Here is a 26,607-nt window from a genome sequence, read left to right as displayed (position 1 = left end):
GGACCCTTGATGCGAGTCCACGTGGGTGCACCGGAGTCGTGTTTTGGGACAGACTCAAGCGTCACGTCGGAAATAGGAAGGGGAGTTGCCCGTCAGTGTGAACTCCTCCCTTCCCTCGTCGGATTGGTCTGATTGCTCTTTCGCAAGGACTTCTGGGTTGGTGAAGTGCGTAAAGCCTGCTGCAGTGCGGCAGTGGAAACCGCATCAAGGGGGCAAAAGGGGCGCCCTACGGACCCGTAGACTAAGCGAGCATGCACAATTTAAGTACACAAGACCGAAAGTCCACATGAAGTGCGCCATTTGGGACGGCCATAGACAAATAATTTCCAAAGGGGCGTCACCAATGGGCGTCTCTCAAATGCCTCTGTGTCCAATTGGATAGACCTAGAACCAATCACAGCGATGAAGGAGATGACGTATGCAGAGCTATATCAGAATTTTCCGGATCCAGTCGGTAAGACAGCGATAACATCTTTTTTTTAGATATGAAGGCTTCGAATGTTGTTCTTTGCTCTGATTTTAACGAAAAGGAAGTTTAAATCGCTTAAAACAGACGCGATAGCTGATTCGAATGAGTGATGTTCCACGGCGGCATCCATCTTTGTAATGTACAAAATCTGCTTCATCGTCGTCATCGTGTAAAGCCCGCCCCAACGTTTCTGATTGGTGCCGCGATTTTCCGGCATTAGAAATGGGCTTGAATGGCCTCTTTCTAAATTTGGGGTTTTCCCAGCCAAAAATTATATTAAACCAATGATTTACACACCCTCAAGCCGTCCGAGATGGATATGTCCATCATTTGTCAGACAAACATCATTTGTCAGTCCTAGATCTTTCAGTTTATAAAATATAAAGTTATGGGGTCCACCTCCTTCAAGTCCAAAAATGAGCATCCATCCTTCACAAACGTAATCCAAACGGCTCCAGGGGGATAAACAAAGGCCTTCTGAGATTAATCCATGTGGTTTTGTTGTAAAAATATTTAAAACTTTATAAACGAAAATATCTAGATTCCATTAACGTCGCCATCTTAGTTGGTTCATCCAAGATCGTGCAGCCCAATCTAAAATTCACCTCTACCTTATGGTTAAATCTTCAAAATACTTGAAACGGTGATAAACTAAACGCCTAATTTCCCATCATATTTAAATGTTTTTAGGCTTCTGCTGTTGCCAGTGACTGCAAGCGATTTTTGGAGCAGGAGGAATTTTGGTTCACCTCAGATGAAATGAGCTGGACTCATCTACAGATGTACCTGCAGAGGTTAGATGAGTTTTCTCCTGAGCACTTTCAGGATGTTCGAGAGCAGGCGTGCTGTCTGTCCAGCTGTAGGGCTCTGCAGGTTTTGAACGCAGCCTGGCTTTACTACCAGGAGGTTCGACAACAGCTGGAGGAGAAACTGATGCTTCTAGAAGCCCAGCAGATATCTTCTCTGACACTCACACCTGGAGGACATCATTCGGAGTGGCCGGAGATGCCTCCAGGTGAGGGGGCGGAGCCTATAAGTGGATTACCGATAGCAGATCCCTTACAACATGATCCTGACCCATCAGAGCTGTCAGAGAGAAGGTCAAGTCGAGCGAGAGACAGAGACAGCATTCACGTGAACGTCAGCTGCTTCAACTTCAAGTCGGACCACAAAAGCAGAAAAGTGTCGAAAACTGCTCAGTCTGCAAAGGAGAATCATGTGGATTGTGTCCAGGAAGGCAAACACATGGCCAGAAATGCAGCCCGTGACCAAAAACCCATAGCGGGGTCGGGTACGGTGGGCTGTCAGTGGTTCCCATGGCAAAAAAACAGCAAAGCTTACAGCAGACCTGAGCTCCAGATCACAGAACCCAACGTCTCCCAAAACCAACAGCAGTACCAGGACAAACCCAACGGCAGCTTGTGTCCTGAGACGGCTTGTGATGAGACTAAAGGAGGTCAAGATGTCTCACCGTTTGGATGTGGCTGGAGAACAGTTGGAGAAAATACTTCGAAATCAACATCAGAGAGCCAAAGCAGAAATATGTGAGCATTATATTCTTATAACCTTGAGCTTGTAGCTTAAAGTCATGTTACACAATTATTTTTGGTAACCCAATCTCCTTGTCCAATTTTCTTTTTTTTACATAAATACACCCTGATATATTTAATAGCACATTTGTATGTTTAACTTCAAAAACATTTACAAGTATTTTACATAGTTATTGTTATTATTATTACATCTGGTAATTTTCTTTTATTGGCATATAAATCGTATCTGTCCAGTTCTCAGTTTTCTGATTTAGTGTACTGTGTAATGGTCACATGGCATGCAGAATAAACTAAAAATATTTATTTTTTAGTTAGACGGATTGTTTTATTTAAACATTATTTATTTACATTTTTATGATTCAATTGTAATAAAAATAAAATTCATCATCTCATGAACCACCAGGGCTTTGCAAACCCCAGTTTGGGAAACCCTGAAATAAGTTAAAAGTGTTGCAAATGTTGAACACAGAAGGCCTGCTTCAGATGATGAACTTCATTTACAACTAGTCATGTAAGACAACTAGTCTAAATATTCTCATAAGCTGTCTTTCTCTGTTCAAAAGCTTTCACTGAGGCCAAAAAAGGTAAAGTTGTGGTAAATAAAGACACTGTAAAAAAACATTTGTTGGTTCAACTTAAAAAAATAAGTTACCTAGTTGCCTTAAAAAAATTTTAAACTTAAAAAGTTGCAAGCCAGCACCAGCATTTTATTTTATTTTAACAAAAGTTTAATGTTTTTTTTAGAAAACATTCTTCTTTAAATATATAAACTTAAAATATATCAAATGAAAACAAAAACATTTAATCCTACCTTCATTTTTTTCTCTTTTTATCACCTCTCAAATATGAGGAGGTTTCTTAAATTTTTTTTTTATAAAAAAATACATTTTGAAAAAAAAAGAAAATTGCATTTTTGTAAAGGACTTTTGTCGGAGCTCAGATTCAGAATGATGATCAAAACATACGCAGAGTTTTACTGTTTTTGGATCAGTGGATGCTTCAGTGTTTGGGTAAGAGCGCCACATAGTGGATACTAGCGGAAAACGGTTTGTCATAAAATCTCATTATTGGCAGGAAAGCGTTTTCTGTCAATGGCTAGGAAAGAATTAAAAATATTAGTTCGTTTAAAAAGTTATTTTAAATTTGTTGTGTCAAGTAATATTTTTAAGTTGAATTAACTCAAAATTTAAAAATGTTAAGGCAATAAGGTAACTTTTTAAAGTTGAACCAATTTTTTTTACAGTTGTAGGACATCAAGTCGTTTCAAATCATTCGATTTTTTTAAAAAGCCGTGATTTATTTATGTTGGTGTTTTTGTTTTGAGATTTACAAAAAGTATTTTATTGTGTCTGTTATATGGTACATTGATTGTACCATGGCCATCTGATACCATGTATGATTAAAGTACTCTGTTATTTACATGATACTCCAAAGTTGAATACTATGGTATTATTATGGCAGAAAACACAGTAGTGGTTTTTTTTTTTTGGTTGGTGGCTCTCACAGCAGATATTTCTTTAAAATTAAGAAATATTGAGAATACTGAAAGTCTCATCACATCTCACTTATACTCCATATATATTTAATTGTTTAACAATAAATAAGATTTTTATTATCTGCTTTCAGGAAGTTGCACCGGATCATGAATGAGCTTCTGCAGACGGAGGTGGAGTACGTGCGATCTCTGGGCTACATCTTAACTCACTACTTCCCCCTGTTGACCAGACCCGACGTCCCTCAGGATCTGCGCGGTCAGCGTGGACGAATCTTCGGTAACCTGGAAAAACTTTACGACTTTCACAGTCAGAGCTTCCAGCAGGACCTGGAGACATGTCGAGCCGAACCTCTGAGAGTCGGCCAATGTTTCCTCAAGCACGTAAGGTTTTCCTTTTAATAGTAAACTTGACACTTTTGCTTGAAACTCACACAGATATCATCTCACACTATACAATAATCTGTGTTGATACAGAGAGAGAGTTTTGGACTCTATGCTCTTTACAGCAAGAACAAACCGCAGTCCGACGCTCTTATCCAGCATCATAAATACTTCAAGGTGGGAAATTGGAGCTTAAATTAAATCTTGTCTATGAAAGTATGTACTGAATCTGTCCTGATGCTCTTCTTTTGCTCAGAGGAAACAGATGGAGTTGGGTGACAGTATGGATTTGTCCTCCTACCTCCTGAAGCCCATCCAGAGGATCAGTAAATACAGTCTCCTGCTTCTGGAGATCCTGGATGACTGTGTGCCGGATCAGTGCGGAGAGAGAGAGGAGATCCAGGCAGCGCTAGAGGTGATCCGATTTCAGCTGCGACACGGCAATGATCTCCTCACCATGGACGCCATCAGAGACTGTGATGTTAGTGATGATGTTAAAGTAATTTTACAATTTTAAAGCTAAAAAATGATTTCCAATCAATCTTCATCCTTTTTCTGCAGCTAAACCTAAATGAACAGGGCAAACTCATCCGTCAAGATGAATTATGGGTAATTTTCCGAAAGAAACGCTCTCTTCGACGCGTTTTTCTATTTCAAGATGTCATTCTCTTCACCAAGACCAAAAAAAACCATCGTGGAGATGATGTGTATGTTTACAAACTGTCTATCAAGGTAAACTCAAATTTTATTTGACTATTTTATCTCATCTGCTTCATGCTCACCATCGTCAAGCTGATAAACTCTGAATGAAAAGATGATATGCAATGATGTTATTCATCTAGCAGACTTCTGTGTTTGCGTAACTAGTACTAATAGGGTTTGTATTCAAACGTTCTGCTCATTACATACTGTAGACTTTAGCTTTGCTTATCACAATGTTATATTCTCTGATGTCCTGTATAGACGTGTGAGATAGGAATGACACACTCCTGTGGACAGAGAGGTCTGTGTTTTGAGATCTGGTTCAGGAGGAGACGATCACAGGACACGTACATCCTACAGGCGGCTACACAAGACATCAAAGAGGCCTGGACGAGAGACCTAGAACGAATACTGTGGGAGCAAGCATTGAAGAGCAGAGGTGAGAGAGAGAGAGTGAGAAAGAGATATCACCTGCAAAAGATTTGGCAATGCAACTACAATTAAATACACGAATGCAGCGCAATGCGCGACGCAAGTTTTTTGCTAGTTTCAACTCGGCGCAATTATCATTTTCACGTTTAGCGCCATGTTGTTTAAATAGCAAATGCATTTGCGCCCATTTTTGCTCCCATGGGCGTTCTGGTCTGAAAACGAGGTGTGTTCAGGCACATTGTTGGCACGGTGCTATTTTGAGGCAACTAAAATAGACTACACCATTGACCAACAAAAACCTAGTCTAAAGTCTAACAATGGCACAATATTGTTTTTGTTATATAATGAGCGTGTTATGCACCTATATGCACGATGAGACGACAAGATGAGAACCGTTTTTTGTAATGCTTTTCAACCATTTACAGGCCGACTCTGTCCGAATGCTGAAACGTTGAAACATGTTTGTAAATTCTTTAGCTACTGTTTGTTACAAAAAAAGTGTTTTTAGAGTACAAACTTTTCTTGCATATTTGTAATTTTTTTTTGTTGAGATAACAAAGATCATGTAGGCTATCCATTCATTTACAGCAATTAAAAGCCTGTTAAATTTACTTTCATGGCTGATTTTTACAAATTCCGCCATCTAAGTAGGAAATCTTCATGGCGCCAGCGCAACTGGCTTTTAAAGAGGATGAGAGCTGAGACTCTCATTGGTTTATTGCACATTACGCCCAAAACACACAACATTACTCATTACGAGAATAGAAACAACCATTTTAGGCCGTGCGCTTGGCGCACAAAACATTTTTCCCGTCGTTAAATAAGCAAAATTGGAATCTGACACGCCCATTTAGACTGTGTGCTTTTGACAATGCACTTAGATCAGGGATGGGGAACTTCGGTCCTGGAGGGCCGGTGTCCTGCAGAGTTTAGCTCCAACCATAATACACACCTGAAGCAGCCAAGGTCTTACTAGGCATACTAGAAACTTTTAGGCAGGTGTGCTGAGGCAAGTTGGAGCTAAACTCTGCAAGACACCGGCCCTCCAGGACCAAAGTTCCCCATCCCTGGCTTAGATCATCAAAATAGGGTCTTAAGTCACTTTGGATTAAAGATCTGCCAGATACATGAATGTAAATGTGAATGTAAGTACATTTGACTGTAATGTGCGTCTGTATTGAGGTTTTATTTTGTTTAATCTGTTAATGTCCATATTTCAGAGTTGAGACGTCAAGAGCGAGCATTTATGGGAATGGTCTGGAAACCGTCTGTAGACGTTCAGCCCAGTAATGCAGCCAATAACAATCACAACGCAAATGGTGACATCACAGGAAGAGGTATTTATCAACCAAAAAATGACTGTAAAAATCCTCTGCGATACAAATAACATCTCTTTCATTGTCATTTACAAGAAATTGAGGACATGGTACAAATGGTTGGATAAATCTCACTACAGAAACGTTAGTCACTCAATGTATCATTTTTGTTTTAGATATGTCATTAGGCCCGAAAATAATATATTTCCCAACCACTTTCTATTCTGTTACTGTCTTCTTTCTTCAGGCAGAATTGGTTCTGTCAGTGGCTCAGCTTACAGACTCTGTCAGGTGCGCCTTGGGTCATTAATATTCATTTAATATCCACTATATGTGACATTCACTCTAACTAATAACCTACAGTTGCTTGGTAACGCTAGCTGTAGTAGCGCTTAACGCTTATGCGCTAATTCTGCCCACTGACAAAGCAACCGGCTGGCAGAGGCTTCGGCTAAACTTGACATTTTACACAGCTGACTACAATAGAGCGTCGCAGGGATAACATACTTTTGTAAGCAAAACCTGGAAGTGAGTTAGCATTTAGCATTTTAGTACTTCCGGTTCCATCGCCCTGAAATCAATGGGTTTTTAGTTTAACTCCTTAAATAGTATACAAAGATATTTTCACGTTTTATTCTACGACATAAAACATACAAGTAATACCTTACTCTTTAAAAGGACAGTTGCTAAAAAGTAGCATAATGGGACTACAAACTTTGTCAGGGACTTTTAACGTCATCATGCATAAAGATCTCAAAAACAAAGCAACATTGGCACAATTCCGAACAAACATTCATCCACAGAGTATTTTTTTAATCATAAAACATGTTTTTAAAAGTGAATAAAAAAGTTTGAAAGACCATGGAGTAGTGCGCTTGTAGCCTAATGCTACGTACACACCAAACACGGGGCTTTGCGTTACTCGCTCTAGATTACTCGTGGGATTTAACTTCGTGTCATGCTAATTTTTTGATTGAGTTGAATATTTTCAACTTGTGCCAAGCCGCGTTTGAGGCGAATAACGCGTGTTTTCGCGCCACCCATATCACGTCTTTCGCATTGCCCCACGCGAGGACACGTCTGATCGCGTCTTTGCATTGACTTTGTATGTAATCTACTCGCGCAAATCGTTGAACTTGCGTTTGGTGTGTATGCCCCATAAGTTTGGCTTTTCATTTTTAGTAAACGCATTCATACTTCAAAATTCATAAAATTTGTGTTCATCTGTGAAGATTATCTTGTTGGACAAAACTTGTAAGTGAATAAGTCTATAGGAAAAATGATTTGGCTTTTTAGCAAGGGAACCAATGTTCCGCTAACTTCCAGGTTGGCCTACAAAAATTCGTCATCCCTGCGGCACGCTTCCCACCAATCATAAAAAGCCTTTACAATACACGTTGTGTGTTGTTTTCACCTTTGTGTCTGCTGTTCTTACAGAAACTGTAGGATTACAGAAAACACCCAATCCTGTGGTATCTGGCCTTCAAAGGGGCGTGGCATTCGCACGGCCAGAATCTATTGGCTCAGGCAGCACCACGTCAACGGTAGGCAGCTACACATCATCGTCATCCGGGCGGGGCTCCATGTCACCCAGCACGTTTCTTGGAAAATATGGTATAGCTATTTATAATTTCTGCTTTTCATCTTCATTACAAGACACTTTTTACAATCAGAGTCCAAAATTAACAAGTTTGTTCGTTCTATTGGCAGACGTGATGGAGTCTCATGGGGAAAACAGAGGTTTGTTGGGCTATACGGATCGTAATCGTCCCTTGGGAAGGAGAGCATCTGTATCTTCATCAATTCACTCCAGATCTTCAGGTCATGTTGTGTCTCCGACATCTTCTGCTCATGTATTGACGTACAGCTCACCGGCACTGTCCAGAAGAAAACTCTCAGCAGGATTCATCTCACAAACAGAAGCTCAGAGTCCTCTCAAGGTTCGGCAAGAAATGCATTAGACACACCATAGCTCTGTTTCAAAATCTAGTTTCCTAAATAAACATCTCTTCAGACTTGACTAAAAGTTTTTTTTTACTGTTGTGTCAGTTTCAAGAGCCGATTCAATCAAAGCCATCAACCGAAGTTTAGCGATGACATCGGTAAGTAACCAAAAAACGAATCTAGTTTAAATTCCTGCTCTTTAAATTAGATGTTAAGTAAACCATAAAACATTTTTGGGATGACTCTAATGATGCCACATTTCCATAGGTCTGCAAGGGTCTCTACGGTGTACTGACGTATCTGATCGCGCCAACAGGAACCCCAAGACTCATTTTAACATTCTGACCTATCTGCTTCTGAACTGCTTGACAAACTATCAGATTTTATTGTGAAGAAATGCAGCATGTTGGAATGGAAATGAGAACAAGATGATGAAAGAAGAGGACATATTTTCAATCATTGCTCTTTTAATTCTTCTGTTTGGTTTTGAGTATTAAGTGTTTTTAGCAGATGCATTTTATCAAAAGCTATAAGGAACTAAAGGACAAGACAACTAAACAAAGAGACAGTCCACCTGGATAGACCTGGAGCTGAAGGACACAGTGATGACTGAGGATTACATTTGAGATCTCACTTGTAACTGATGCATTCCCAGCCAAGATGTTGACCACCAATGCAACGTCCATCGGCCATCACACAGACTTTAAACCAGGTTTTTGATATCCATCGCTCCCTGAACGGCAACTACATGAACAATTTTTGTTAATCCAACACAATCTCATGGCAATCTGTGCATATTTTACAGGGTGGCTAATTCGTATTTATTCGTACAATCACATTTGTGCGTTTTTGTACGATTTGCTTTTGCAAATTTCCCCTGTGACAATAGGGTTAGGGGTGGGGTTTCATTATTGTATGTTATGCAAAATTTTCGCTTGAGTTGAATATTACAATTTGCATGAAAATGTGTCATTTGCATCGTGTCATTTGCATCTCCCCGCTTGAGTTTGCATCTATTTACATTGACTTTGTATGTAATCTACTCGCGCAAATCATTGAATTCACGTTTGGTGTGTGCTCCCCATTTGAGGAACAAAGTTTCATTTTAAACATACAGTATACATAATGTGAACACAATTGTTCTGTACTCTTTGTAAGAATAAGTCGTTTGGACTACAGGTTTTATACAGCATGTGTCAAGGTACGGTATTTTGATGTGTACTAGATGCCAGTTCCCTACTAAAAAGAAAATTGTAAAATTGTATTATTTAAAAGATTTATAGCAAATAAATGGTAATATAAATTATGTTTTGTATGTTTCATGTATGGATGGACGGACAGACAGCCAACCAGATAAATAATGAAAGTGTTTCAATAAGATAATAATTGAAAGAAAGTGACACTCAGCTTTACAGTTAGACGCACACACACATATAGGGTTGTGTATATATAGAGTTTATAATTAATGAGCCTCTATGACCCCATTGGTCAAAAATAGATGTAACTCGACACATGATTTATTAGCTTTAGTCTCTGTTAGACAGGAACTGTCATAAGGACAGCGGTTCAAAGTGCACATCTCCTGACACCACAGAAACATAATGACACCATGCCTGAAATATCACAACACCAGCTGAAGTTACCCAACACCGAGTGGATCTGTCCCTCGGGTCGAGCATTACCGCCTGCGATGATGGACGAAGGTAAGACTGAGCTTTAGTCAAACATGTGACACTTTCTGATGTATTTGTAAAAGACATACGTAAAATTTTACCACAAGTGGTTGATGCATTATTCAATTGACTACATGTGAATTTATGGTGATCAGTGTATGTGGTTGTTGTGCAGATCAAGATATCATGTTAACATTAGATTATTAACCGTTTGCATGCTTTACGTCAGCCGTAACAAAGCAATAATTGCATTTGAGCACTTTTAAATATTTGTGACTTGCTTTCTAAATTGCAATAATGTTCCTCTGCAAAGTCATGTAGAGCATCTGACACTGTACTGGTGCATGGTTTTTGTCTAAAATATCTTCATAGCTTCATAGGTCAACTGAAGTGCCATCATGCTTTTACATTTGTAATGAACTGTACGTGAAAAGCTTGGATATAAGCTCATTCATTCTGATTCCTCTAATGTTAGACAAGAATCTATGGGTCATGTCCTAAATATACATGATGCTTAGTCCCGTACTACACGCCACTGTCTGCATATGGGAACACAAGTAACACATCTATTGGTGCATCTAATCGGTGCTATGCCTAAAATCAGTGGACAACGATTTGGTCGATATGAAGGTTAATGGTCGTGATACTTAAATAACACCATATAATGCTTATCTTAATGGGAAAAGATATTGAATGACTGTATGTTTCCTTCACAGTCGTGGAGATCGAACGCATTGATCTGTTGTGTGAGGTGAACAACACAGATCATCACACAAAGCTGATCGGTGTGGACAGATTGATCGTGAGAAGAGGTCAGCCGTTCACCATTAAACTACACCTGCGACCGGGATCTCACTTTCAGAATGGGACTAACATCAACTTTGTCGCCAAAACAGGTTCTTCATTTAATACCACCCAAATCAGACTTAAAATAATTTTAATTTAAACATATTTTAAATTAATTTGATTATCAGAATAATTCATAGCACACAGTTAGTTCTGGTATATGACAGGTGGTTATGGTTTAGAAAAGGTTTGGGGACATCTGCACGAAAGTAGTTTCATACAGTGGGCCTGCATACCGATTAATCGCAACTAATCACTTGCAGAATAAAAGTTTTTAATGTATAAATATATTTTTCTTTAAATTATACATGCATATATGAACTTTTATTCTGCAAACAATTAGTTGCGATTAATCGCTATGCAGCCCTACATTACAGTGATGTTTAGCGCTATATTTAGAAGGTGCACAATGCCTGAAATTCATTAGCGTAGTGTTAAAGTCTTCATGTCATGTGCAAGTAACACAATGTTAATGCTTTAACACATGCACATAACATTAGCAGGAGATAAACTTTCATTAACTTTCATTTCTGTTTGCTTTAAGGTCCAATACCTTCAGTGGATGCACAAACCAAAGCAAAATTTAGCCTTAGTAAATTCATCTCGAGATCATGCTGGAGTGCAACTTCAGAAACAACGTCTGAAAACACTGTGTCTCTGACCGTATGCTCGCACCCTAATGCTCCTATTGGAGTCTATAAGCTGATCCTGGAACAGGGAGCAGGGGTCAATCTGGGAGATTTTGTGATGCTTTTTAACCCCTGGTGTAAAAGTAAGAATATTGATGATATATATTTTTTTCATTAGGTATCTCAGCATTTGAAACATTGCTTATATTCTTGATTAATGGAGTGTTTGTATATTTTTCATCTGTTCAGTTTGAATAAAAGCATTGGTTGAATAAATAAATGTAAATTTAATGTAAATGTAACATGTGAATAATTGGTGTTTTCCAGGGGATTCGGTGTACCTGTCAAATGAATCAGACAGAGATGAATATGTCCTTTCTCAGGATGGCCTGATCTACCGTGGGACACCCAAACGTATCACGGCCCTACCGTGGGCTTTTGGACAGGTGTTACACCTCAACCATTTAAATTTTTTTTATCATGACCATAAAACTACTTTTTGAAGTTCTCTCTCTATTTAAATCACTCTTAGTGATATCACAAATATAACTTGTTTTCCATCTTTCCTCACAGTTCGAGCCGGGCATACTGGACATCTGTCTACAGATTCTAGATGAAAACCCCAAATATATCAGTGACGCGGCTCTAGACTGTTCTGAGAGAAAGAGTCCCGTGTATGTGACCCGAGTGTTCAGTGCTATGGTTAGTAGCAGTCATCATAACGTGTTGGATTATAAGAGACTCGTTTGTTTTACTTTATGATTGTGTTGTCTTTTATTGGTGTAGATCAACAGTAATGATGATAAAGGTGTTCTGGTTGGCAACTGGTCAGGTGATTATGAGGATGGAGTAAAGCCGACGGCATGGAAAGACAGTTGCTCCATCCTCCGGCAGTGGAGTAATTCCGGCTTCGGTAGGGTGCGGTACGGACAGTGCTGGGTGTTTGCAGCTGTCGCCTGCACAGGTAATTTTTAACGTGTGCTTAATTTACCATAAATCAGTATATAACATTGCAAATAGTATTCAACGAGTAATGATATTTATTTGGATGAGTCTTTGGTTTGTGTTCAGTGTCCAGGGCTCTTGGAATCCCCTGCAGAATCGTCACAAATTTTGGATCGGCACACGACAGTAACGGCGATCTTTTAATGGAGCGTTTCTACAATGAATTTGACGAGAACATTTCTGACGACTCTATATGGTATGTTTAATCTGTCTACCAATGATTACATATTAAAGGATATACTGTCCACCCTGACATCATCAATGAAAATACTATTCTCATAATCGATTAATCGGTTGATTATTTTTCGATTAATCATATAAAACGTAAATATTTACTCAATTAGATTTTCATTTATTATAGCTAAATAAGGCTCTAAATTGGGGTATTTATGTGTAGCATGTGTACAGTGTTATACTATGATTATCTTTTTGATTTTTATATTTTAAGCCTTAAATAAAAAAGTTTGTGCAGCTTTAATACAGCAAAACATCTTTAAATGTCAAAATATTTTAATTATAAGCGCACAACTCGCACTGTACAGTATGAAGCGGACGCATGTCCGCGATACAGTGGTGCATGTGACGTCACGTCACAGATCAACTAATCAATAATAAAATTTGTTGACAACGAATTTCATAATCGATTATTATCGATTTTATTGATTAGTTGTTGCAGCCCTAAAAAGTACATTTCACTATTAAAGTTACGTATTGTCAAATAAAAAATAATAATTCAACATACACTGATTATTTTATCTTATTTACTGTATCAAATATTGTCTTTCCCAGGAACTTTCACGTGTGGGTAGAGAGCTGGATGACACGATCAGACCTGCCGCTCGGGTACGAAGGTTGGCAGGCAAGTGACCCGACGCCTCAGCATAGAAGTGATGGTAAAATGATAATAATAATCTATATAAATATCAATTCCTTATGAAAGAGCAATATGGTGGATGAAAAATATGGTTCTGTTGTCCAAAGGGGTGTTCTGCTGTGGCCCGGCCCCTGTCAGAGCCATAAAAGAGGGTGAGCTCACTTTGCACTATGACGTTCCCTATGTATACGCCGAGGTGAACGCTGACATTGTGGAGTACATTAAACTTAATGACGGAAGAGTGCTGAAGATGAGTGGATCCACTACAGAGGTGGGCAAGTCTTTAAGCACCAAGGCAGTCGGGAGAGATGATCGAGAGGACATCACACACAGCTACAAATATCCAGAAGGTATGAAGACATTCCTGCATACTTCATTTAAAACACACAACAGCCCTGTCTCAAATGATGCATTTGATGTGCAGTCTTGTTGTTAAAGGCCGACACCAAGTGTGTCTATGGTGGGGTTTCCATCCAAGCGTGAATTGAATCTTTTCAAAATTTGCAAAAAATTGCTCTAATATCAATTTAAACAAATGCTGCTTTTCACCCTGCTCAAAAGACCAGTTTAGCATGAAAGCTAGTTAATGCTGGTATGGTAATAATTTAGCTGTGGTTAACAAGAACAGCCATGCAAAACCAAAGTCTGGTGATGCTGGTCAACCAACCAGTCTGATTCTGTTACAGCATCCATACCCCAACAATTTCTTGTAAGCATCAATGGTTTTGTGCCACATGACAGATTAAGACTCTGTTATCTTTAGGTTCTGAAGAAGAGAGAAAGGTTTACGAAAAAGCAAATCACCACAACAGACTTTCTCAAACGGGAGAGGAACCTGGTTTACACATCAAGATCAAAGTGATCCCAGACATGCAGATCGGCTCGGACTTTGACGTCTATGCAGAGCTCAAAAACAACACCATGGTCACCAAGACCTGTCGAGTCATGTTTTATGCCCAAGCTGTGACCTACAATGGCAAACTCGGAGAGACCTGTGGATTGGGCGAGTTTACAGAGATGAATTTAGCATCTACAGAGGGTATGCCAACTTTATGTTTGTCTACAAAAGTCATTTCAAACATTTGCAATAGCTAAATCTCATGTCTGTTTTGTGTGTTTAGGGGGAAAGGTAACTTTACGACTGGAATATGTGGAGTACAGTAAAGCCATAACTCAAGACAGAATGATCAAACTGATGGCTTTACTCATTGATGCAGACACACGCGAGTTTTACAGAGCGACAAAGACCATCATCCTGGACAGCCCTGAAATAATCGTCAATGTATGTCAAATCTTTTCTTGATAAAAGGTGTCAGATAAACAAAGAAACATATAAATCTATGATCTTGTCCCTCTCCAGATATTGGGTGTGCCAAAAGTGGGCCAGAAACTTGTGGCAGATTTATCTCTGCAAAATCCACTACCAGAGTCTCTGGAGAACTGCGTGTTCACTATACATGGTGCCAACTTGACTGACGGCAAACCCATCACTCACGAGTAAGTCATCTGATGACTAGATCTGGCAAGAGAAACTACATTCACCACCCTGCCAGCCAACATATCTGATGTCATACAGTATAAACTTATCGCGTTATCAATTATGGAGAACAATTGGCTACGTTCACAGTGGCAAAGTTCAGGATTGACAAATATAGCTTGAGTGACCGGATGGAATTCAAGCATAGTTCAGGCAGACCTCTGATCGCTAACTACACCAGCTGACGCTCAGCTGCTCAATCACTCCATCTGCTTTAATCAACAGTATTTAAGCCCAGTCAATCAGACACTCTGCAGTCTGTCGCACAGACATTTGCACCCACCACCTCCACTTCACCTCCAATATCTCAGTTTTCACAACCATCGCACCCCTTTTTAATTATTTTCACGCGTAACATTTTAAAATGTTGGTTCCTGACAGCCTGGGGGATACATGCCAAAGGATGCATCTTAACGGTGCAGTATGACAACCGAGCCCCTTGATTCCTCAGCCTTTGGCCAAATTCAGATAATAATCTTTGGAACTCTTAAGTGGTCCTGACTGAACTGCATTTATTACATGTGTGAGCCTGAAAATGTAAAAGATTGCACCTACACAAAGTATTTTTTTCGCATTGGACTTGTTGTACAACAACAAAAGGTGATTTTTACAGTATGGATTTAGCCTTCATACCTCGGCATTTACTACCCAGAGCCGTAGTTCGCTGACAATCGGGGCAATTTCGCATTAATTATCGAGGATGTATCACCTGTGACAACTAATGCGATATGGCCCAGCTTGTCAGGGAAGTACAGCTCCGTGCAGCAAATGCCGCTCCATCCGAAAACAGCCGATGGCAATTTACTTCTAATCAAGGAACCGGCTTTACTGATGAAACATGCATGAGAATCCCCCGATATATATCGCCCAGACCTAGATTAGCGATCAGTCATTGTGTTTTCCTCGCTGTCCGAGGGAGCGCGGCTCATGGTTGCTACAAAAGACGCCACGGGAGCATGTTTTGAAAGAAAAAGCGCCTTGACCCGCATTTAAAATGCGTTTTTAGACATGACATGTGAACGGCCACGGAACACTGTAATGTATATCGAAATATTGGAAATATTAGAAACTATATCATGTGAGTCACAAAAATGTACAGGAAATGTATGGAACTCCCGTAAAAAAACAGAACTGTGTGTGAACGCAACCGTATTAAGGACTGAAATATGGTAGTGACAACCCTACTCTAGTGCTTTGTGAATGTATAACTTGTTAAATCTCATACAAAGTATATTTTTGACATAATGTTAGAAGTGAAGCCAAATGTATTCCTAAATGGATTAATTGAATAAGTATTGTTCAAAACACACGTCAACATTAATAATTAGAGGTAGATGAAACCTTTAACCAATCACTGAACACCTTTATGTTACACAATCAATTATTTTTTTAAATTGTAAGAATCTTATGGCTGTTTTAATTTTTTTGCAGGATTGGAAAAGTTAATCCTAAAGGTTTCGCCATCGCCAAAGTGGAGTTTACACCAAATCTGCCAGGACCAAGAAAAATACTAATAGATTTTGACAGTGACAAACTTCATAATATTCAGACCTTTGAGAATCTTGTCATCTATGAATAAATTAAGCGATTTTACCTATGCATGTAGTCTTCTTTGTTTATGGATGTTCCTATTCATTTAAAATCACTTAACAAGGGCTAAATTATAACGTTTTATTAGAAGTATTATAAAGTATATTTGTTCGGTTTATCTTTCTGACGTTCTGAAAATTCTTTATTTGCATGTCTGGTATGCAACCCATGCTAGAAAAACTACATTTGAATGTTGCATCAATGCAAAACCGCTCCCTAAATCATCAGAAGGTCAGAAATAAGGAGAAAAATTTTTTCTGCTGTAGGTGAAACAAATCGTTCAGATCAAATCACACGACACGGGTGGAGTTAAACTACTGTCTGCTTGCTTGGACAAAGGATAAAGTAAAACATTTTGTAGGTTACAACTTTTTGTTTACTTTTAATTTCCTAATCTTTAGAAATTAAGACATGGTCACGTTGGAGGCGACAAACAGTTCAATGTGTGCGTCAATGATTTTCTCTGTGAGTTCCAGCGCGTGCTATGTTTATCCCTCTTATTTGATCGCTTGTGCCGTCGGGATCAACATAGTTCTTGGTTTTCCGGCGAACTGCTACATTCTGTGGCTCAGTGCGAAGGAGATGATCCGAGGACAATCCACCGAAATCTTCGTCGTCAACGAAGCACTCACTGAGGTCATCTTCTGCTCCTCCTATGTGTTCATCATACGGCAGTATTTCTTCAATTGTACTGACTGTAGGTTTGGGGTTTACTTTCCTGGCATAATGCTGTTGGTGGGTCGTCCTCTGTTTCAGAGTTGCATCTGTCTTGAACGTTACTTAGGAGTTCTTCATCCTGTGATGTTCCTCAAACTCAAACCCATGAAATACAGGATTGCCTGTTCTGCTGTCGGGTGGATTGTCATCATAAGCTCCAGCTTAATAGTTACAATGCGTGTCGTTGAATTTCATATGTTCATGTTACCAATTCTCCTATTTTTTCTCTCTGTTAAACTGTACAGTTGCTCAATGGTCCTCAAGGCTCTACTGCGTCCTGGGCCAAGTGACAATGGCAAGCAGAAAGATGGAGTAAACCGGGATAAAATCAGGGCTTTCCGGATCATTCTGACATTGTTGGTGTCTTCAGTTATTATGTATGGGCCTTTGATTGTCTCTCTTATTCTTATTCATATCATAGAGTTAGAGAAGTATCTTTTGGCCTGGTCCATTTCCTTGTCTATTGGTATCATGTCAGGGTTTGTGCAGCCGGTCCTCTATCTCAAACGTGTCAGCAAATTGCCATTTTGTTAGAGTTTCTTTCATCATACAGACCTAAAAAGATCCTATACATTTTTTTATATGTGTAAATACAGGGTGTCCACTATTAAATGCTTGCTGTATTTTGTTAATAACTGTGTATCAGAAGGACTTTGGAAAGAAAATGTACATACTATTACAAAGTAATATTAATCTAATGTACTTTGTGTGTTATCTGTGATCTACAATCACAAACTGTGTCAACAATTTGTTTATTTACTTGCGCATAAATCCTCTGTGATAGTTTATTTGGTAACTTTTTTAGGCAACTGGTCGATCTCTTTATATTAAGCATCTAGCTTGAAAAATCTCTCTGTAGACACATTTATAAAAGTTTTAGATATGTGCAACATTTCTTGTTTTAAATGAATATACTAATTTAAAAAGATACTACTTACTGTTGTAATGATGAACGCGAATCGATGATCTGTTTGAGTCGATTCAAATGATTCGAGTCACTGGATGAACTCAAAGTCAAAAACGAAAGATGGACACATAGCTGCCAACTCTCACGCATTCACCGTGAGACTCACGCAATTGACCCCATTCTCACGCTCTCACGCCACACATCAATTTTCTCACGCAGGCTCGTGCCCACCATTGAGATTCCCATTGAGTTTAATAAAAGACATTAAATAATTGCCTAATATACCTAACTGTAAATACTGTAAAACGCCTATCTCTATCTGGCGTGCCTCAAACAGCATAAAGCGCTCGTCAAAGTCAAAATGATGCAACGGCCAATCAAATCAAAGAAGGTGGAGTTATTGTTTACAGATGCCGAAGCGCCAGCTACAAACCACAGAGAGCGAGTGCGCGGCTGCGCGATGGTGAAAGAGCAAAGCACGATGTAAGTAGCTAAACCAGTGCTCGCAGTACTGACACTTTTATATTTTAGCGTACCTTCACTGTCTTAGGTGCCACCACTTCTCATGTTGCTGGTACTTTGCTACAAAGCGTCAAAGAGCATTTCACTTTATGTGGCGCTGCGCAGGAAGTTCGGCAGCGAGGACATCAGAGTACCGCGAGAGCAAGTGGAAATGTTACAAAAGGTTCCGCCTTTACCTTTGCTCTCGCGTTACTCTGATGTCATACGCCGATCAGTCAGCTCCGCACCAGTCGAACACACAAAGCATCAAGGTCTGGATGAAAAGCAGAGAATTGCCCGGATTCCACGCACGCAGATACCCTCAGAAAACAGCAATTTTAATCAACCATCACTCGCGTGTGCATGTTTGCAAGTAGTACAAGCCTGCGTGATGTTTGCTGTGACAGTTTTAATAAAAGAGAAAAAAGTCAATTGATATTTGACATCTATAAACAATAATATATACGAAATATAATTATATGGTCTTGACATACACATTATCTGTTGCTTAAGTTTAATATAAACTACTCATTTGGTTTATTTGATTGTGACAGTCTCTCTATCACCAATCACAAATCATCACTTTACGCTTCTCTTTCTCAGTGGATAAACTGAATCAAAGCTGCTGTTATCTGCAGTTATACATTTTACAGAGACCAGTATTCATTAGATTTTTAGAACTTTTTTGGAAGGAACTTTTATCAGAAGGAAAGCATAATAGAATTGTCTAAAATAATGGTAAAGACTCTAATCTCAGGCAATTAAACTCAGTAAAAGCTTTTATTTCCATTTAATTTCTAAAATATGATTCGATTTATATTGTGAACCATTTTAACGCAGTATTTTCCAACTATTTAACACAGAAATAGCTAAAATCCACACTATTATCCATTGGCAAATGGTTAGGACTTATATAAAAAATTACCCCCCCCCCAAAAAAAAAAAAAAAAAAAGAAATCTCACTCCAAGCTGAACTCAGAAGTTGGCAGCTCTGTGGACAAGTACGCAAAATATCAATATCAAGTAGAAAACATTGCAGATATCACAAATATGGTTAATTATTTCACACTAAATCGTATAGAACACAAATCATTTGCATTCAAAACTATTTAGGATCTATATTTATGTGAGGTATCTCCTCGTGTAATGTATCCATCCGCTCATCACTCGCAACTTGCTTGCCCTCTTTAAAAAACATGATTACCACATAGTTCACCATATTTTTAGGAGTAAAACAATGTTTTTACAAATTGTTTACTGCACTTTTATCATGTATACTATTGATAAGGGCATTTAAAACGTCTTCGATACGCTTAGGTGGAGCACGTGCAAGCTAATAAAAAAACTGTGACTCACTGTGACAAAAATCACCAAGCACTCATCCTTTATGTCCAAAGGTCCAAAAACTCGATATAAATTCTTCAAGCACTGATAAAAATGTCAAACTCTGCCGCGTGTTGTTTCAGACGGTTCGTAATGACGTCACTTCTTCATTCGTGCACTTTTTGTCGCGCACAACTTTTGTTGTGAATTGTTCAACAGTTATATTTTTTTTTAAATTCTAGTTAAAACTAAACAAGAATGCTACGGAATCCTTATTGATATAAATGATTAAAAAACACATGCTTTACTTATTTAATATTTACATATAAAAACGCCTATATCATATTCTTCCTGCAAGACAGTAGTGCATTAAACAGCATTTAAAAGAGTAAAACTTTAATGGGTTTTTGTACAAATTTAGATTAGTTACCTGTTGGCTTTAAAGTGAAATCTAAAATATTAAGTGAAAAATGCTCGTGCAGCGCCATCTAGTGGTGAATGTATGTAGCTGTCACTTTCACATCACAATGTTATAAAGAAGTACATTTTCCACTGTTTTTGCTTGGTGTTTTTATACCACCTAACAATAACAATCTGGTTTTAGTCAGACAAAGTGAGACTGAGCATTAAGACTCCTATCTTCTCCGCCATCTCTGTATCTATCTTGTGCTTGTGTTAACAAAGTTGACTATCTTTGAGTAATAGACACATTCATTTTCCTGACAAAAACAGATCTGAGACTTAGTGTAAAAACTAATTAAATGAATCTGAACATCAAAGTCATAGCTGGATATTGAGAGAGAGAGAAAGTGAAGTGAAAGTGACCTGTAATGGGTCAATGTATGATAACCTATACTTATGATAACCCATACTTAAAGTGGGCAGCTATCACTGAAGCACCCAAGGAGCAATTGGGGGAAGATCTCAATCTTAAGGGCACATCAGTCGCAACCCACCAGCCTCGAGAATCAAGTCAGCGACCTTTAGGTTACAAGGCTGACTGTCTTACTTCTAAACCGCAACTGCACCCACCAAAGTGAGAGAATTGAGAGAGAAACACAGATAGAGAGTGAAAGAGAAACTTTTTTTACTGCATGTCCATCCTGTTGAATCATCGAGTGAAGGACAAACGGAAAGATTAATCATTATAACACAAAATCCTAAATGTGGACTCTCATCTTGTTTTTCATCACTGTGGAGGGTAAGATATTTTTTATTTTTGGTTTAATTTTAAACTTTTGGGTAAAAGGAAAATGTTAACATAAATTATTTACGTACAGATGCAATAAATCTTGGTTATACAGTAGGTATTGTTTAAGGATGTTTGAAGAAAATTCCTTCTTTTATGGTGCAATACAAATATATTTATTATAATATATGATATAGGTTTAACATTTAGGGATGGGTTCCCAGACAGGGCTTATTCTAGTCTGAGACTAAAATGCATGCTTTAATTTAAAAACACATTTCACTGCCATTTCTAAACATATATCAGTGCAACTGTTTTGTCTCAAGATACACACGTATTGTTTTTTTTCCTGGCTATTTAACTCTATAATGTTAGCATCATGAAACTGTGTTCACATACAGCTCACTGTATACAATTTAAACACATATATAGCAGATTAAAACTAAGTTTAATTGGTGGTTTGTGATTTTCACTTTGTAAGTGCTTTATTTTGTATAAAACTTTGTTATATAGAAAGTAACACCTTCTGGTCAAGACCCAGTGACTTACAAGCAGCATTATCTAACTTCCTCTATCTCACTTTTCACCACACCTGGTTAAACCACAGGCCTGTGCAGAGCTGCAGTTAAAAATAAAATCTTGTGCAATAATTTTAAGCATTTGTTTGTATATGAGTATGTTAACTTTGCTTGTATTTAGTTTAGCAAGAGTAAACCCCTGTTGTGCAACTGTGTGGCTAAATGCTTTCTTTCAAAACTCTTTGTCTCATAAGGTTAAATTTTGGGTCTTGCTGAATAATTCACATTTGATTGTTTAATTGCGTTTTTTTCTGTTACAGTGGCCGGAGGGTCTGATGATATTAAAGTTGTTAAAGTGATGAATGGGGATCTCCTCAGACTCGATACTGAAGTTGAGCAACTCAAGGAAAGCACACAAATACTGTGGACGTTTGAAGATGGCAAACTAAGTTCTCGCATCGCCCAGTATCACGGGAAACTTTACAGCCATTATGATGGGAGATTTAATGGCAGGGTACAGCTGGACCAACAGACTGGAGCTTTAAGCATCTCAAACATCAGCACAAATGATTCTGGAATCTATAAAGCAATGATTGTTATCGACAAACAGATTTCAACAAGAATGTTCAAAGTGAATGTATACGGTAAGATACACCTGCAGTCAATATGGACACATGAATAATCTGGAGTCCAAACAAATGTCAAGTTATTTTTCCTTGTCCTAAAGCTCCTGTTTCTGTACCTGCTATAAAGAGCACTTCACTTACTAGTGTGCAACAACCTTCAAGTAAGATCTTTACTTTTACTTTATCAATTCTAAGTGTTACATCCATAATCTTATTAAACACTCTTTATTAAGAGCTGTAAATGCACTATAACACATTTAGGTCTCACTTTATTTTACGGTATCACTGTTACAGTGTAATTATACATTTAAATACTAAGTAATAATCATTAACAACATGTACTTATTATAGGGTTGGGGTTAGGATTAGGGTTTGGTTTAGGGTTAGTTGCGTGCAATTATGCATAATTACCTGTTATTACTATTCAATTCAATTCAATTCAATTTTATTTATATAGCGCTTTTCACAAGTGTGAATTGTTGCAAAGCAGCTTTACATGAGAAGATGTAGAGGAGAACACAGAAAATCAATAGATAATATAAGAAGTAGAGAAAGCGGTTAAACCGTACAAGCGAGCATATTAATAATGTAACCTATACTGTAAAGTGCTAAGTTAAGCCAAAGATGGCTGACTCTCCCTGGGATTAAAAACCCTCTAGGAAAAAAAAACCAATGGGAAAAAGTGCTAGAAGGACAAAAACCCTTGGGAGGAATTAATATATATTTATCTATATATAGAAACTGTCGGGATAGGAGGCGGGTATGCGAATTAAACTGGTTTAGCCGGTGGTCGTTGGTCGGGCATCGTCTGGTCATCACGTTGAAGGACAGCCAGTGGATCAGTGATGCAATGATCTTCACAGCAGCCGGAACTGGGTCTGTTTGTCTCATGGTCCTCGTGGTTGAGGACGAGACAGGGAGAGAAAAACAGAATTCTATTAGCGTAGGGGCCGTTCGCATGCAATGCAAGTGTCAAACATTATAGTGGTTCAAGTCGGCTCGGTTCCAGACAGGCTAACTATTGCGGCAATAGTATATTACCCATATGAGGTATGTGAGTGCTTTGTTCTAGACAAACTAACTACTGCGGGAAATGTAAATTTACTGGACATTTTATGTGAATGCTTTGTTAAAGAAGAATGTCTTAAGTTTAGATTTAAATTGATCGACTGTGTCTGATACTCGAACATTATATGGTAAATCATTCCAGAGCTTAGGGGCTAAGTAGGAAAAGGATCTACCACCTTTAGACACTTTTGATATTCTAGGGATAATTAAGTGACCAGAATTTTGTGAGCGCAGTTTACGTGATGGATTGTATTCTGATAGTAGTTCTTTAATATACGAAGGCGCTAGGCCATTTAAGGCTTTGTAGGTGATTAGTAATACTTTAAATTGTATACGATATTTAACTGGTAGCCAGTGTAAAGATGCCAGAATTGGACTGATGTGGTCATACTTTTTAGATCGAGTAAGCACTCTTGCGGCGGCGTTTTGAACCAGCTGTAGCTTATAATAATTACATGTAGCATATGTAACAAAGACACCGTAAAATAAAGTGTTACCCACATTTATTTTGTATAATCAATTAATAAAAAAAAATCTGTACCTTTAGTCTTGGACAGATTGATGATATTACCCTTACGAAAACTTGCCATGTTGTTTTGGTATATTGATCATTATTGGCAAAACCATGCTTTTACTGTCAGTGTTCAAATTATGTCAAAGATTATGGGGGTCCCCTTGCTAAGCCTGATCTTGGATCAACGTTTTAGTCAAATAAAAACCAATTTAAAAAAACCCTAACAAATATTACCCCTTAAATTAGTGTTAAATAATAGTTTTAGAATATTTTTTAAAGCCCCTAACCCAATCCTAAATCTAAAGTAACAATCTGTCAATTCCTCCAGAAAACAGCGTGAGGCGCACATTTATTTCAGACAGAAATCTTTTGGATTAGTTTATTTAGAAATTGGAACAAATAATGGACAGTATTGCTTTGTGGCAGTAAATCACAAGAATTTTCAATTCATGTAGTATTTTAATTTTAATAAAAATTAGGGGACCCCCTCATTTATATTTTTGTGCTTTATAGGGCATCCCTCAATGCTTTCAGGAAGTCCGGGACCACCCCAGACCCCCTCAATTCGAACAGTGACTATAGTAACCATGGTTTAACCATGATTTTTGTAGCAAAGCTATGGTTATTTTGTGGTAAACACAGGTTTTGGGGTTGAACCATACCCATACCAATTTTTTATCTTGTTGGTTGTACAATACTAGCTTGGGGCAAAATATTGTTATTGTATAGAGGAGTAAAAATAAATACTTTAGACTTAACGCTACGCTAATGTTTACCAGATACATCACAGAAGATGGAAGACTTTTGCTCGGTTCTCTGCTCTGTAAAAAATGACAATGACGTCTCCATCTCGTGGTACAAAGGAGGTGAAATGGTGAACCAGACCAGCAGTTCTGATCTCAGATTTAATCTCAGTTTATCTTTAAAGCTTCATTATAATGATACAGAAACATACAGATGCACGGCCACAAATCCAGTGAGCAATAAGAGCCTCAATCTTCAAATGAAAGACGTCTGTCCATACTATGAAGGTAAAATAATACAAACAATCAGGAAGTCTCTTCTTAACCACATCAACCTCAGCCTCTGCAATGTGCATTTGTACTGAAAAAAACATTTACTGAAATGTGTACGTGTTTATCATTCTAGAAGAATCTCTGTCTACACATACAGACTGTCAGGAGTATTGTGGAGATGTTGAGGTTCTGATCCGGCTCGTTCTGTCAGTTCTGGTGGGATTTGCTACTGTTGTCTTTCTGGTTGAACACATAAGATCTGCTCAAGGCCGAACTCTTTCTCATGCTAATGACATTTTTATGAGGCACCAGAAGGTGTAAGATCTATAAACTGAAGCTCTATAAAAAGTTTAAAATCACATTTGGGACCTTGAACCACAAAACCATAAAGTCATAAAGGTCAATTTATTGAATTTACGATTTATACATCATCTGAAAGCTGATAAATAAAGAAGCTTTCTAAATAATAAATATCTTAATACATGATCTTTACAGTATCCTAATGATTTTTGGCATTAAAAAACAACAATTCTGGCTATTTCTACAAATATACCCATGTGCCTTCATCGGTTTTGTGGTACAGGGAAACATATACAGTGTAAACATTAATGATGTAACCATTATAGACAACATTCACACCTTACTGTTGTAAAGGGCAAGTGATGGTTATATAGACGGTGTCAAATCAGATGTCAGACAACACAAATATTTTACTTAACATTAGTTAAATCACGAGCAGAGACACTAAATCCAAATCATTTCAGCAATTAGATCTAAATATTTTTTAGATATTTTATATTATTAAAATATTTTTATATTACAGCTGTCACTGCAGTACCCTTTCAAAGAGTGCAAATTAGTACTTTAAAGGGTACATATTGGTACCTAAATGGTACATATTAGGACCTTTTTGAAAGGTTCTGCTCCAGTGACAGCTTTTATACCTTCACAGGAAAATTATCAGTGTTAAATGTACACTGCTGGGGCCTCATTTATAGACGTTTCATCGGACGCACATGCGGTGACGCAATTACGCATCTGGTCCAAACTTTACTTCCCGTTTCTGTTTGTTAAATGGTTTGACTAGTTGCTGAAACTGAACTCTTAAACAAATACCTCATCGAAAATAACAAATGTTTTGGTTTCCAAGGTAATCTACATGTTGTTTATTTTGCTTGTTATATAAATAAACTACTTTAAAATAACTTTGTTGTTATTTATTCTTAGCGGAGTTTACCGGAAGTTACGTGTTGACCTTGAAATGCGCTTGTTTAATTGTTACTGCTGAAACGTTCTATAAACTGTGCTTAGGATCCTTACTAAAAGTCTTCATACGCACAAAAGCCAAAAATGGCATATGCCAAAAAATATTAAGACTTATAAAACAAAGCAATGTTCTCTTTAAAAATCACAGATCACCTGCAAGTGTGCGTACATAAATCTTCCTCAGCAGTGTACATTTAACACTGGTGATTTTGCTGTGTTTATTTTTGACAGTGTCGTTTATTAACATACAAAATAATCAATGACACACAAACAAAAAGACACACTTTAAAATAAAAACGTAAGCATTTAAAGAATCACTTTGGAATTGTTATTTGTTGGTTTAGAAAAAAACTTTTTTGGACTTCAGTCCTCTGAACCGATGGTGTCTTGCATTTGTTATTATAATGTTAGTCATTATGAAGCACAAGGTTTCGTGATATAGTCACGTAATTTTTTTTGTTCTTTTTTTGTGATATTTTCACAGATTTCAGCATTTTTTCGTGATCGTGTGGCAGGGTC

General features: G+C 38.0%; 3 protein-coding genes across 6 annotated transcripts in view; all 3 read left to right on the top strand.

Moving 5' to 3' along the window:
* Nucleotides 1–9,587, top strand: part of quoa (quattro a) — a 16,787-nt gene extending 7,200 nt beyond the window's left edge. The window contains exons 12-22 of one of the 4 annotated variants that reach the window (XM_055188643.2): nt 1,160–2,013; nt 3,646–3,895; nt 3,989–4,072; nt 4,152–4,376; nt 4,457–4,627; nt 4,859–5,036; nt 6,250–6,366; nt 7,783–7,959; nt 8,056–8,285; nt 8,395–8,447; nt 8,557–9,587. In XM_055188643.2, the coding sequence (XP_055044618.2) occupies nt 1,160–2,013; nt 3,646–3,895; nt 3,989–4,072; nt 4,152–4,376; nt 4,457–4,627; nt 4,859–5,036; nt 6,250–6,366; nt 7,783–7,959; nt 8,056–8,285; nt 8,395–8,436 (2,328 nt within the window). In that variant the 3' untranslated portion in view covers nt 8,437–8,447; nt 8,557–9,587. Of the gene's footprint in view, nt 1–1,159; nt 2,014–3,645; nt 3,896–3,988; nt 4,073–4,151; nt 4,377–4,456; nt 4,628–4,858; nt 5,037–6,249; nt 6,490–6,592; nt 6,637–7,782; nt 7,960–8,055; nt 8,286–8,394; nt 8,448–8,556 lie in introns of those variants that run through there. The other 3 variants (XR_008639693.2, XR_008639692.2, XM_055188644.2) reach the window with 3 other exon arrangements.
* Nucleotides 9,588–9,859: 272 nt separating this feature from the next.
* On the top strand, nt 9,860–16,508 carry tgm2a (transglutaminase 2, C polypeptide A). The gene is made up of 13 exons (XM_055188651.2): nt 9,860–9,992; nt 10,679–10,858; nt 11,353–11,580; nt 11,765–11,883; nt 12,011–12,139; nt 12,224–12,401; nt 12,509–12,638; nt 13,232–13,335; nt 13,424–13,666; nt 14,080–14,355; nt 14,438–14,598; nt 14,677–14,813; nt 16,285–16,508. Exons 1-13 carry the CDS (start codon nt 9,899–9,901, stop codon nt 16,430–16,432), a joined length of 2,127 nt encoding a protein of 708 aa, XP_055044626.2. The 5' UTR covers nt 9,860–9,898; the 3' UTR covers nt 16,433–16,508.
* A 4,271-nt stretch (nt 16,509–20,779) lies between these two features.
* LOC129431010 (SLAM family member 5) lies at nt 20,780–26,117 on the top strand. The gene is made up of 5 exons (XM_055188689.2): nt 20,780–21,092; nt 21,919–22,242; nt 22,326–22,385; nt 24,586–24,837; nt 24,956–26,117. Exons 1-5 carry the CDS (start codon nt 21,056–21,058, stop codon nt 25,141–25,143), a joined length of 861 nt encoding a protein of 286 aa, XP_055044664.2. The 5' UTR covers nt 20,780–21,055; the 3' UTR covers nt 25,144–26,117.
* Nucleotides 26,118–26,607: the final 490 nt, after the last annotated feature.

The sequence above is a fragment of the Misgurnus anguillicaudatus genome, chromosome 13 (genome assembly GCF_027580225.2).
Source record: "Misgurnus anguillicaudatus chromosome 13, ASM2758022v2, whole genome shotgun sequence".
In the NCBI taxonomy this organism is placed as follows: domain Eukaryota; kingdom Metazoa; phylum Chordata; class Actinopteri; order Cypriniformes; family Cobitidae; genus Misgurnus; species Misgurnus anguillicaudatus.
Note: the sequence above shows the minus strand (reverse complement) of the source record. Positions and strands in the feature narration are given on the sequence as shown.

Coding starts and splice junctions, on each gene's coding strand:
- LOC129431010 (XM_055188689.2), top strand. CDS start 21,056: ATGTGGACTCTCATCTTGTTTTTCATCACTGTGGAGG. Junction 22,386..24,585: donor TAGTGTGCAACAACCTTCAA/GTAAGATCTTTA, acceptor AATGTTTACCAG/ATACATCACAGAAGATGGAA. Junction 24,838..24,955: donor CGTCTGTCCATACTATGAAG/GTAAAATAATAC, acceptor TTATCATTCTAG/AAGAATCTCTGTCTACACAT.
- tgm2a (XM_055188651.2), top strand. CDS start 9,899: ATGCCTGAAATATCACAACACCAGCTGAAGTTACCCAACACCGAGTGG. Junction 11,581..11,764: donor TTTTAACCCCTGGTGTAAAA/GTAAGAATATTG, acceptor GGTGTTTTCCAG/GGGATTCGGTGTACCTGTCA. Junction 13,667..14,079: donor CAGCTACAAATATCCAGAAG/GTATGAAGACAT, acceptor TGTTATCTTTAG/GTTCTGAAGAAGAGAGAAAG.